We start from the raw sequence: 13,353 nt of genomic DNA, 5'->3' as shown, positions 1-13,353 counted from the left end.
CGCGCGCGCACACACACACACACACACACACACATACACACACACACATTTCGCTTTCCTTTCTGTCGTTTTTTAAACATGGGTTTTTTTTATATTTTAATTGTTTTTAATCTAATCGTCTTTTTCCTCCTTTTTTTTTTCAACACACTACCCCTGTCTTCTTATATATCGATTTTATTTTGGCTCTTTCTGCATTTTCTTCTGCATGTAGTGTATGTGACATACCTACATTTGACAGGTGATCTGATGGGCAAGTTCACCTTTGCTTCTGACCGCTATGCTGTGCTGGAGAGTGCGGGCACGCTGGACATTGATGTGCTTTTTCACAGGCAGATCCTGTAAGTTGCCTTCCACGTCAGTCAGTCTGTGCATGCGTGCGTGCGAGCGTGCGTGTATGTGTGTGTGTCTGTCTCTGTCTCCGTCTGTCTTTCTCGGAATCTGTTTCAGATTTCTTCATTTTCGGCCTTTCCATGTTTATCATTTATTTATTTATCCATTTATTTATCTATTCATTTATTTTATTCATGTTCGATGATGGATGAATTAAGGAATTTCCTCAACAAGGTTTTTGTTAAATAGCATTTTTTGTGCTTTCTTTTTTGTTTTTGCTTGCTTGTTTGTTTGCTTTTATGTTTTAAAGATTTTTTTTCATAATGTTGTTCTGCAGCCTAAACACGCTCACGCCCTCCCACAAATGTACACGCGCACCGACATTTCCTGTCAGATTTTCTCATCAGCTCCTATAAATAGATCTATTTTGACCTTTTCGCCAGCGAGAATATTATATCACAACTGGCTGTTGTAAGTGGAAGCCTATTCTGACATTTTCACCATCAAGAGTCTATCGGACCAGATCGATTATTTGTGTTCGAAGTACCCCCCACCCCTCCTCATATCATTCCCATTTCCCCACCCTCGCTCTCACGCCCTCCAAACACAATAATTTTACGTCTTTTTACTGAACGGGAGCGATAAAACCTTACTGCTGCTAAATTCGTTGTTTCGGGTAAACAGAAATAAACAGATTATGAAATTAAGGAGCCAAGTTTGATTGCCGATGGGATTATTATTTACCCACGAAGAATGGAAGAAATGAAAAGGAAGGAATAGCAGAAACAGAGAAAGGTACTTGAAAGAAAGAGTGGGAAGAAAGCCGGAGAAAAATACGGGGAAGATAAAGGAAGAAAACTGCGGTATTTGCTCATGTCAGGAAATCGTTGAATTTTCTGATAATAACGATGACACGATTTTCCTTTGCTTTTTATCCCTTCGCATGACGCTAACAGGTTTGCTAGTTCTTAGGGCCAGTCTCTTCCTTTCCTCGATGCTGTCTTTTCATATTTTTGTCTGTAATAGCCACACACTAAAAGCTATTCCATTCATGCTTCTTTCGCAATTGCTTTTTCGTATTTTCATATTAAATAACAGTGCGATTTTAATTACATTCAGATAGTTTAGACATAATCACTAAGGCTGTTTGTTTAGACGCTTTTGCGCTGTATTATGATTATTATTATTATTGTGTGTGTGCGTGTGTGCGTGTGTGTGTGTGTGTGTGTGTGTGTGTGTGTGTGTGTGTGTGTGTGTGTGTGTGTGTGTGTGTGTGTGTGTGTGTGTGTTGTTGTTGTTGTTGTTGTTGTTTGCTTTAGAATGTTTCACCTTTTTCTGTCTTCATATAAGTCATTTGTGATCGTATTTGTGATTAGAACAAAGGAGATTGACACCATTGTTTTAAATTTTGTGTTGCTGTCAAAATGTCTATGGTGTATCACGCTCGCCAACGCTCGCATTGCTTGCACAAGAAACAATACGCTTGTTTTGCCCACATTAATGGTATGAAATGGGGATGTGCATTAGAATTGCAATGTTCTTGGAATGTTAATTATCAAGACAAATAAAGATTGATAGAATAAAGATAACAGATAAAGACTATCGGAGGCACAGATACTAAGAGCGTCAGAAATCTTTATATAAAACATTTTTACACCACAGAAAATACAATATTTTCTCTTCTCTGTTGCCAATAATTTCTCAGATAGGTGTACTGATGGTTTTTTTTTTATTTTTTTTTTTTAAATTTTTTTATAAAGCAGATGAAAGACCACATTTACTTTGAATAAGCTGCATTTTGTTTTAGATTTATTTGTTAGTTTATCCAGTGCTTGCAGTTAGACAACGATAAACATCGGGACTGATTTTGTTTTTGAAAAAAGCTGAAAAAATATCAAGCTTGGGTTACAAAAATGCAGAATCCATTACTTTGATTTGTTTCAACGTCCATTCACAGTGATTGTTGGGGTGAGGGGGGGGGGGGGGGGGGGGGTTCAGGCTGCACACAGGCCAAACACACTGTCAGATCGAAGTCGAAACGAATCTATGTTGACGGAAGATCGCTTGTAATTTGCGTGTGGCGGGTGGAATTAAGATAATCTTGGGTGAAACGAACCTATAATGGCGGGAAATCGCGTGCAGAGTGGTATTAAGGTGATAAGATCACATCACGGATAAAACGAGCGTTAGTTGAGTGTGCAGCACCCATTTTGCACGGCACACTGGATGCAGATTGGACAGCGAGTTTTTGTTTGTTTGTTTCTTGTTTGTTGTTTTTTAACAGATACCGGACTATCATAAATGTCTAACATGTCACAATATCGCACACAAGTGCCAAACTGACCAAAGTCTCACGATTGTAGCACTACAGCGAGGTTCACAGGTTCAGTTTTCATCTTGTGTCATGTGAGCCAAGTGCACAGACAAACATCACTGCCTGTTTGCTGCGATGACTGTCATCACAGAATGCTTTGCGTGTAGATTCGAATATGTTCATAATTCAGCCTGCTCGCGTATCACAAGTTTATTTTCTAAAAGCCAAAAGTGGATATCGTCTGTAACATCCAAGTCAGTTCCACAAAACAGTTCAGTCCAGTTACTCAAGGAGGCGTCACTGCATTCGGACAAATCCATATATGCTGCACAATATCTGCCAAGCAAAGAAACGATGATTCATACTATTGTGACCTATATCGATGTGACACTTAACCGTAACCCAAAACTAGGCAAAGCAGAAAAACCGAAGCCATACGCAGGTAAAAGTGATTGTTAGGTCATGGTGACCGAACCATTCCACTGTGATAAATTTCGTGATCTAAGGTGTTATTACCTTAGATCACGAAATTTATCACAGTGGAATGGTTCGGTCACCATGACCTAACAATCACTTTTACCTGCGTATGGCTTCGGTTTTTCTGCTTTGCCTTCTGCTTTTTCCGATGACATGTCAGCCTAGAGTGGCCCAGATATTATGATCTAATGTCAGCGTCGCACAAACTGCGTCACTGCGACATGTTTGTGTCATGGTAACCCGAGTAAGGTAACCTTGAACTTTGACCTTCGTTTGTCTCACGTGATTGTTGGGACACAAAGCCTGTAGTACGGTTGATCTTTGACCTCGGTGTGGCATTATAACCCTAGTAGGGTCACACTTTTTTTTTGTTTTTTTTGTTTTTCAGTATCTACTCTTTTGATTTTTTTGCAACCTGACAGCATATAACCTGCGGCTGAAGCTGGTTACTTATCACTATTTATGGTTACTGGCACTTGCAGTGTAAACGTTTCCTCAGTCGATAGTTAATCAGTCAGTCAGTCATTATTTTTAGCTAGCTAATAAATTGAAGTTTTGTTTGTTGTCAGTTAAACAGTAAATAACGTATGCTTTCCAAATGTATGTACATATTCTCACTGGTGGTGTGTTTTGCTTTATTGAATATATATATATATATATATATATATATATATATATATGATATACATATTGATGTATATATATGTATGTATATAGTTTATTCATTTATGTTTATATACATATATATTTTCACATATTAATTCATCTACAATCGATCTGAAAGAATGTATTCGCCAAAGGCAATTTTGCTTTCACTTTATGACTTGTTCTATATGCCATTTTACTGTGTGCGCGCCTGCCTGTGTACTGATGCCTTTGTGTCTGTGTCTCTCTGCACCGCGCTTTTCGCGCATCCTGATTTCTAGCGACAAAAGGACCTCCAGAGGGTAAATGTGGATGAGTGCTGAGGCTGGCTAGCTCTGTGTATCTTCTTCGTAGTACTAGTACCTGGCTTAGACCTTTCGGTGACCATACTGTATAAGGTCGTTTTCAGATCTTATTATTGAGCAGCACGAAAATGTTGACGAACTGGAATTTTCGAAATTATTCATCTTTTTTTTTATGTTCAGAGTTTCGATTTTTCCCGGCTACAGTGTTCCTTACTGTTGCTCTTCATGTCCTTCCCGCTCTACTTCACTCTCCCCTGTTACTGTCTCTTGTCTGTCTGTCTCTCTGTCTTTCTGTCTGTCTCTGTCGCTCTGTCTCTCTCTCTCTATGTTTCTTTCTCTGTCGCGTTTTCTCTCTCTCTGTTGCTGTCTCTGTCGACTGTCTGTCTGTCTGTCTGTTTCTCCTTGTTCTCTCGTGCAGTCAAACTTATTCAATGAAATCGCGACACTTTCGCACTGCCGGTCGGGACAAATTGAAAAACAAAAAATACAAATAATAACTGATGTCAAAGAATCAAAGAAACAGAAAAAAAACCCATAGAAATAAAGCAAACTGAATTGCTAGTTTATGTGTGGTGTGTCTGTTTTCTATGCATAGTAACCAATCCAGCACGCTTTTTTAAAACTGAGACTTACTAATCTGGTTAAAGCGTTTTGACCATCGCTTGGTACTGAACTGTGTTTTATATTTGGTTTTTTGGAAACACGTTTTTAACTGCTAATCATAAGAAGCTGTGTCAACAGAACTACACGTTGACGATGCTGTACCGTCCTTTATGCAGTATGAGTGTCACCAGTCGCGGCCATTGAGCGCTTGGGAAAGAAGTGTAGTTTCTGGTAGTGTGTATGATTGTATGGAACAAATTGGGATCTTTTGTCCAATGCTTGTCTTTTCTTTTGTATGCTGAAATGATTGTTTTCGGAAAGGGCACTTTACGTGTAGCTGTAAGCCGTGCTGGATTGGTAGAGGTGTGTTCATAGAGAAAGTGTGCGGCGGAGTAGCTCTGTGGGTTCTGTCCCCTTTCTCTTTATCGCCTGCACCTTCATCAACCCTTTCTCTCTCTCTCTCACTCACCTTTCATGCTATTTTACCCTCTTTCCCACAACTCCCTCTGTTGCCCTTTCGTCATCCGTTTTCCATCCACGTCGTTCTTTCTCTTTCTGTCCATCCACTTTTCTTTCTCTTCTTCCCTCCCTGTCTCTTCCTTTCCTTCTTTTCCCTGACTGTTTCTACCCCCCCACCCCCCACCCCCCATTACTTCTCTATACCTGTCCTTGCCTCCCTCCCCGTCTCTTTTTCTCTTCTTGTGTTCATGCTTTTTCTGTTTCTGTTTTCCTTCTCTCCACCCGCTCTCACCCGCCCTCTCTCTCTGTCCTTCAATGCCACCCTCTCGTTCTACTGTGTATTTTCAACCAGGAAAGAAGCTATTTCTCTTGTTAGATAAGAACTGTATTATCCTGTTACAGTTTTTGTTGCTTTGTTTAAGCAACGTCTGATTTAGAGAAAGCGTAGTCTTTTTTTCCCAAGACAACCTATTTATTGTAAGCCTTTCTACGCCTTTTATATGTTCATTTATCTGTGTATCTATCTACCGGCTTGGTCTTCTGCCTGTGTATCTATTAGCCTATTTGTACTGTTTACACTCTCTTTTCCTGGTATAATTTTCTAATGTTGGCAATTTGCTGAATGGTGTAAATACATAGCGAGAATTAGAGTGACTAATATGTGCGTGCTTCTGCACAGGAAGCACACCGAAACACACACGTGCTCTCTGTCTCTCCTCCTCCCTCCTCTGTCTCTTCCCCCACCCTCTCTTGTCTCCTTCACTCTCGCTCCTTCCTCAAAACCGAGGTGACAGGATGTCCAGGTTTATATTTCTGCATGGTTTATCCTGTAGTGAACTGGTGAGCAGTCCTCAGCGGTGTCTGGTAGACTTGTATAGCACTTGATAAGGTGATGTATTGTTCTCCAGTGGGACTGGAAGACTGTCCTGGGTGTAGATTTTATTACTATCCCGGGGAGGTTAGATCCATTAGTACTGCGTTTTAGTATGTTTGTAGAAACATTCCTGTTATTTCTCTGTCTGTCTGTCTTTCTCACTCTGGGTTTCACTCTGTTTAGTATGGGTAATTACGTTTAGGCGTCTGTTTGTATGTTTGCTTGTTTCACCCAGCCTGTTGATGCTTTAAAACAGATAACACGAATTCGCTCGTATTTATATCGTCCATACTGGTGTTGGTCCTAACACTAAAGAAACAGTTTACGATGTCTGTGTTTTTAGGTACATGTTTTAGGTCTGTGTGCTTTTCGTGCAAAATGAAGTTTTTGAGTGGAGTTCTATAATATTATTAGCCATGTACGTGTTTGCATAGTATTTATTGTATCTGAGACTAGTTTGTTCTAAGGGTATATATATATATATATATATATATATATATATATATATATATAGAGAGAGAGAGAGAGAGAGAGAGAGAGAGAGATATTTGCTACAGTCCAGAGAGAGAGAGAGAGAGAGAGAGATTGTGTGTGTGTATGTGTGTGTGTGTTCGCGAGCGAGTTTATTGTCAGAAAGAGGGAAGGGAATTTAATTTGATTTAATTAATGATCTGTGAATTACTGTATTTTTACAACAGTCATAAAGACAACAGATTTTTAAAAAAAACGAAAAAAAGGAAAATACAGTTACTTTTTTATTCTTAAACGTTGGCTGCAAATTGTTTTCTGTTATCCATTTGTTATTTTACAAACAGATAACTTACTTGTGTTACCACTAGGCCCACAGTTCATAGAATGTCTTAACAGTGCCATTTATCATTACTTTCAGAACAGTCAACAGGAACACAATAATTGTTATCAGTTTGCCATCGCTAACTTTGTTTTTCTTTGGCCTCGAGCTAAAGCTGTGTTTGTGAGAACTGAAAATGAAATGTATATTTTGTGTTGCAGATCACTATCAGTGATGAAGAACATGGTAAGACGACATAGCTTTTTGTTTTGAACCTCCGCTTTCTGTCCCGCTGTCCCTCCGTCCGTCCGTTCTTTCGTCTGTCTCTTCTCGGTCTGTCTTTTTCTGTTTCTGTCTCTGTTTCTCTCCATCCCCGTACTTTCCTATCCGTTTTTCTTGTTTTGCCTTCAGTTAGAATGCACCGAAAGTGACTCAAAACTGTTTGACTATCATACACACACACACACACACACACACACACACACACACACACACACACACACACACACACACACACACACACACACAATTATCATTATTATTATTGAATTGTTACTGTTAAATGTAATTGCATGTTAGTTATACATTTTACGGTAGTTTTCTAGTTGACCTTTTTTTGTCTGTTTTCCTCTTCCCGCCACCTCCCCCCACCCTTTTTTTTAACGTCTAATATCACTGATAGTGAAAAGACGCTAAACAAAAGAACGAACACATGCACACACACACACACACACACGCGCGCGCGCGCGCGCACAGCACACACACACACACACACACACACACACACACACACACACATACACACACACACACACACATATATATATATATTTTTTTTTTTTCGTCGTGATAGCTGTGAAGTTGTATGGGCCTGGACCACATCTGCCTAAGCCGTTCCGTTTTCCTTCCAGAACGCGAACCACTCCACGAAGAATGGCCAGGCCACCACCCCTATCAGCCCCAGCGGTGTCAGTCTAGCTGCCCCCGACCCCAGTGCCATTACGAGTGTGGTCAGTATAGACTATGAGACCCGCGAAGGCTCGGCTAAACCCGGAAAGGATTTCAAGTACACCCAGGGTACCTTGGTGAGTGCTCTTCCACTGCCGTAAATTAAGATTAAGCATGGGGAAACTTTTCTCGGGACGGGTCATAACCCTGGTGGGTATTTGAGGTCTGACCGGCACCATGTGTCTACATACTGATGTATGGTATATGTTAGGTTGAGACGGGCGCAGTAGCCGAGTGGTTAAAGCGTTGGACTTTCAATCTGAGGGTCCCGGGTTCGAATCACGGTGACGGCGCCTGGTGGGTAAAGGGTGGAGATTTTTACGATCTCCCAGGTCAACATATGTGCAGACCTGCTTAGTGCCTGAACCCCCGTTCGTGTGTATATGCAAGCAGAAGATCAAATACGCACGTTAAAGATCCTGTAATCCATGTCAGCGTTCGGTGGGTTATGGAAACAAGAACATACCCAGAATGCACACCCCCGAAAACGGAGTATGGCTGCCTACATGGCGGGGTAAAAACGGTAATACACGTAAAAGCCCACTCGTGTGCATACGAGTGAACGCAGAAGAAGAAGAAGTTAGGTTGAGCCCTGAAATGGCGTCTTTGTGGTCGGTTGGGCTGTTTGTACGCATGGTTTGATTTGATCAACTAAGTTTTGTTTGGGGAGTTTCTTTTTCCCCCTTTTCTTTAGCGAGTGGGTCTCGTGGCTGAAATGTACAAAATACAGGTTTCGCGCATTTAGTGATACGCCATAAGGATAGCTGAAACTTGAGACTCCTGCTGGTTTTTAAGGTCCTGGCCTGGGATGTTCCGTGTGAATATCAAAGGAGATGGATCTATTAAATGCTTTCGATAATCATGTGGCCATTTTGTCGAGAAATGGCGATGATGTGTTTGTTGAAATGTGGCCATGCTGTTGTTGAAATGTGGCCATGTCGATGTTGAAATGTGGCCATATTGATATCAAGAAATGGCGACGATGTGGTGGTGGAGATGTGGCTGACGTGGTTTCAGACCTTCAACGAGAACGAGTACAAGAAGTCGATCACCATCCCCATCATCAACGACAACCAGTACGAAGCGGACGTGGACTTCTACATCATCCTGAAGAACCCCACAGGGGGCGCTGGTCTTGGCGACCCCAGCATCTCCAGAATCACCATTGTGGATGACGACGGTAGGGGTCCTTCGATGAATCGCTTCTTTGTCTGGTTGTTTGTTTGTTTGCTTGCTTTCTTCTGTCATGTTGTCTGGATGTTTGTTTGCTTTCTTTCTTCTGTCATGTTGTCTGGATGGATGGCTGGATGTTTTCGTTCTTTTGTCCTTTTGTCTGGATGGATGGCTGGATGTCTTCGTTCTTCTGTCCTTTTGTCTGGATGGATGGCTGGATGTCTTCGTTCTTCTGTCCTTTTGTCTGGTTGGTTGTTTATTTGTTTTCTTTCTTCTCTCATTTTGTCTGGATGGATGGCTGGATGTTTTCGTTCTTTTGTCATTTTGTCTGGTTGGTTGTTTATTTGTTTTCTTTCTTCTCTCATTTTGTCTGGATGGATGGCTGGATGTTTTCTTTCTTCTGTCCTTTTGTCTGGATGTTTGTTTGCTTTCTTTCTTCTGTCCTTTTGTCTGGATGTTTGTTTGCTTTCTTTCTTCCGTCCTTTTGTCTGGATGTTTGTTTGCTTTCTTTCTCCCGTCCTTTTGTCTGGATGTTTGTTTGCTTTCTTTCTTCTGTCCTTTTGTCTGGATGTTTGTTTGCTTTCTTTCTCCCGTCCTTTTGTCTGGATGTTTGTTTGCTTTCTTTCTTCTGTCCTTTTGTCTGGATGTTTGTTTGCTTTCTTTCTCCCGTCCTTTTGTCTGGATGTTTGTTTGCTTTCTTTCTCCCGTCCTTTTGTCTGGATGTTTGTTTGCTTTCTTTCTCCCGTCCTTTTGTCTGGATGTTTGTTTGTTTGCTTTCTTCTGTCCTTTTGTCTGGATGTTTGTTTGTTTGCTTTCTTCTGTCCTTTTGTCTGGATGTTTGTTTGTTTGCTTTCTTCTGTCCTTTTGTCTGGATGTTTGTTTGTTTGCTTTCTTCCGTCCTTTTGTCTGGATGTTTGTTTGCTTTCTTTCTTCTGTCCTTTTGTCTGGATGTTTGTTTGTTTGCTTTCTTCCGTCCTTTTGTCTGGATGTTTGTTTGCTTTCTTTCTTCTGTCATTTTGTCTGGATGTTTGTTTGCTTTCTTTCTTCTGTCATTTTGTCTGGATGTTTGTTTGCTTTCTTTCTCCCGTCCTTTTGTCTGGATGTTTGTTTGCTTTCTTTCTCCCGTCCTTTTGTCTGGATGTTTGTTTGCTTTCTTTCTTCTGTCCTTTTGTCTGGATGGATGGTTGTTTGCTTTCTTTCTTCTGTCCTTTTGTCTGGATGGATGTTTGTTTGCTTTCTTTCTTCTGTCCTTTTGTCTGGATGGATGCCTGGTTGTTTTCTTTCTTCTCTCATTTTGTCTGGATGGTTGGTTGGTTGGTTTCTTTCTTCTGTCTTATTTTCTCTTTTGTTGACTAATTGCTCGGTTTCTTGAGTCGCTGATTGAAGGACAAATAGTTTGAACACACAACATGGCAGGATGGAAATCGAGTATAAAATGGAACTGTGGGTGAAAAACCTACGTCATTTTCTTTCTTTCTTTTTTTCTTTCCTTGTGTGGAGAAAGAATTTTGTATTGTGTCCCGTTACACATACTCGTGATTGTAGACATTTCGTTAAAGAATACATTTTTAATTTTGAATGTTATCGTTTAGAACGTAGGAGGGGAGGGGGGTGGATGCGGGTATATGCGGGGTGGAACTTTCCCTGTGTATTTGTTTATTTGGTCAGCTTGGTCTCCTTTCTCAGTCTCCTCAACCTTCCTCATCCCATATTCTTCACCTGCTTTCCCCACTTGTCCTCATCAGCATGTTCTCTTTTTTGTTTCCTTTTTCTTCTTCTGATAGATCACCGTGTTGTACGCGAAATGTTTTCAGTACAGACTAAAAGAAACATCTATGTATAATCAGTTTCGTTGTGTCTCCACCAGTGAATATTTCCTCATTGTCGTTATTATCATCATCACATTCATCGTTGTTATCATCCATCATCGTCATTGTCATCATAACCATCATCATCATCATCGTTATTATCAACCTGACTGGATATAACACAAAGAAACCTATTTTAGTTTTGTGTTGCGTAATTTACGTGTGTGGGGCACGCCGTAAGGTATGTTTGTTGCTACTCACATATATTCTTTGCGTTGGTATTCTTTTCTTTTTTATTATAAAAACAATCTGAACGAACCCAAACGATGAGTGCAGCATGTCCACACTGACATTGCAGCCTGTCCATACTGACTGACGTGTGTGTGTGTGTGTGTGTGTGTGTGTGTGTGTGCACAGAGCCCGGGGAGTTCCTGTTCGAGGAGTCTCACTACCATGCCGACATGAAGAGCGGCAAGATCACGGTGAAGGTGGTCAGGGAACAGGGTATTGACGGCAAGGTCTCTCTGGAGTACTCCACTATGTGAGTGTGCACCTGGCCACATTCGTCTTCGTATTGTTCTTTTAAACACACACACACACACATACACACGCACGCACATACACGTACGCGCGCGCACACACACACACACACACATACACGAACGCACTCACACACCTAGGTATGCGTGTACGCATACATATACTTGTAAAAATATTTTTTCTCTCTTCTATCACTACCTTTCTTCTTAGACGATCCAGTAAAGAGAGAGAGAGAGAGAGAGAGAGAGAGAGAGAGAGAGAGAGAGAGCGTCAGCTTCTACAAACAGTACAAGCATCAACGAGACGGGTTTTTTCTTTCTTTCGTTTTATCCTCTGAATGATTTTTTTTAAGTCATGTTATACCCATACCAGTACGGACAGAGAGTGTTCACAGCATGATGATAATGATGACGACTGTTATGGTTCGCTGTGGGCTGCCGGTACTGGGACTGGGACAGACAAACCCGGGTGTGGCTGTGTAGGGGGGACTCGGAATGAGCGGCGGGTGGAGTAGTGCCACTGAAACGGTGCAGATGATGGAGCAGCAGCAGCAACAACAACAACAAAATGATGACGACAGTTTCAGAAACGGCACAGCTGTTGGTGGCAAGACAGTGGGGGAAATGATGACAGCTGTTTCAGAAACGGCACAGCTGTTGGTGACAAGACAGTGGGGGAAATGATGACAGCTGTTTCAGAAACGGCACAGCTGTTGGTGGCAAGACAGTGGTGGAAAATGATGACAGCTGTTTCAGAAACGGCACAGCTGTTGGTGACAAGACAGTGGTGGAAAATGATGACAGCTGTTTCAGAAACGGAACAGCTGTTGGTGGCAAGACAGTGGGGAAAATGACAGCTGTTTCAGAAACGTAACAGCTGTTGGTGACAAGACAGTGGGGGAAAATGATGACAGCTGTTTCAGAAACGGCACAGCTGCTGGTGGCAAGACAGTGGGGGAAAAATGATGACAGCTGTTTCAGAAACGGCACAGCTGTTGGTGACAGGACAGTGGGGGAAAATGATGACAGCTGTTTCAGAAACGGCACAGCTGTTGGTGACAAGACAGTGGTGGAAAATGATGACAGCTGTTTCAGAAACGGCACAGCTGTTGGTGGCAGGACAGTAGGGGAAAATGATGACAGCTGTTTCAGAAACGGCACAGCTGTTGGTGGCAAGACAGTGGGGGAAAATGATGACAGCTGTTTCAGAAACGGCACAGCTGTTGGTGGCAAGACAGTGGGGGAAAATGATGACAGCTGTTTCAGAAACGGCACAGCTGTTGGTGACAAGACAGTGGGGGAAAATGATGACAGCTGTTTCAGAAACGGCACAGCTGTTGGTGACAGGACAGTGGGGGAAAATGATGACAGCTGTTTCAGAAACGGCACAGCTGTTGGTGGCAGGACAGTGGGGGAAAATGAATACGACTGTTTCAGAAACGGCACAGCTGTTGGTGGCAAGACAGTGGGGGAAAATGATGACGACTGTTTCAGAAACGGCACAGCTGTTGGTGGTAAGACAGTGGGGGAAAATGATGACAGCTGTTTCAGAAACGGCACAGCTGGTGGTGGCAAGACAGTGAGGGAAAATGATGACGGCTGTTTCAGAAACGGCACAGCTGTTGGTGACAAGACAGTGGGGGAAAAATGATGACAGCTGTTTCAGAAACGGCACAGCTGTTGGTGGCAAGACAGTGGGGGAAAATGATGACAGCTGTTTCAGAAACGGCACAGCTGTTGGTGGCAAGACAGTGGGGCAAAATGATGACAGCTGTTTCAGAAACGGCACAGCTGTTGGTGACAAGACAGTGGTGGAAAATGATGACGATTGTTTCAGAAACGGCACAGCTGTAGGGGGGAAGACGGTGGGCACAGCAGTGGATTATGTCGAGGCTCACGGCACACTGACCTTTGAACACGCCGAGACCACCAAGACCATCACCGTGGACTTCAACAAGAACGCTCAGGTATACCTGCTGCCATCGTCTTGTGGCTCGTGAGGACTGTAGGGTTCGTTTGATAGATGGG

The 13,353-nt window shown here is 42.2% G+C and overlaps 2 protein-coding genes across 3 annotated transcripts in view; one reads left to right on the top strand and one right to left on the bottom strand.

Annotated features, from left to right (window-relative positions):
• Positions 1-13,353, top strand: part of LOC143282160 (sodium/calcium exchanger 2-like) — a 91,055-nt gene that overhangs the window by 60,568 nt on the left and 17,134 nt on the right. For both annotated transcript variants that reach the window (XM_076587707.1, XM_076587706.1), the window contains 6 exons: positions 239-338; positions 7,019-7,043; positions 7,709-7,882; positions 8,823-8,985; positions 11,204-11,327; positions 13,163-13,292. In XM_076587707.1, coding sequence (XP_076443822.1) covers positions 239-338; positions 7,019-7,043; positions 7,709-7,882; positions 8,823-8,985; positions 11,204-11,327; positions 13,163-13,292 — 716 coding nt within the window. The remainder of the gene's footprint in view (positions 1-238; positions 339-7,018; positions 7,044-7,708; positions 7,883-8,822; positions 8,986-11,203; positions 11,328-13,162; positions 13,293-13,353) is intronic.
• On the bottom strand, positions 9,171-11,139 carry LOC143282550 (uncharacterized; the record flags this gene model as incomplete). The annotated part of the gene is made up of 3 exons (XM_076588235.1): positions 11,134-11,139; positions 9,793-9,846; positions 9,171-9,221 (listed from the first exon to the last, which is right to left on the bottom strand). Coding segments are annotated over exons 1-3 (111 nt in total), but the record flags the coding sequence as incomplete, so codon positions are not given.

This window comes from Babylonia areolata, chromosome 5 (genome assembly GCF_041734735.1).
Source record: "Babylonia areolata isolate BAREFJ2019XMU chromosome 5, ASM4173473v1, whole genome shotgun sequence".
Classification (NCBI taxonomy): Eukaryota; Metazoa; Mollusca; class Gastropoda; order Neogastropoda; family Buccinidae; genus Babylonia; species Babylonia areolata.
Note: the sequence above shows the minus strand (reverse complement) of the source record. Positions and strands in the feature narration are given on the sequence as shown.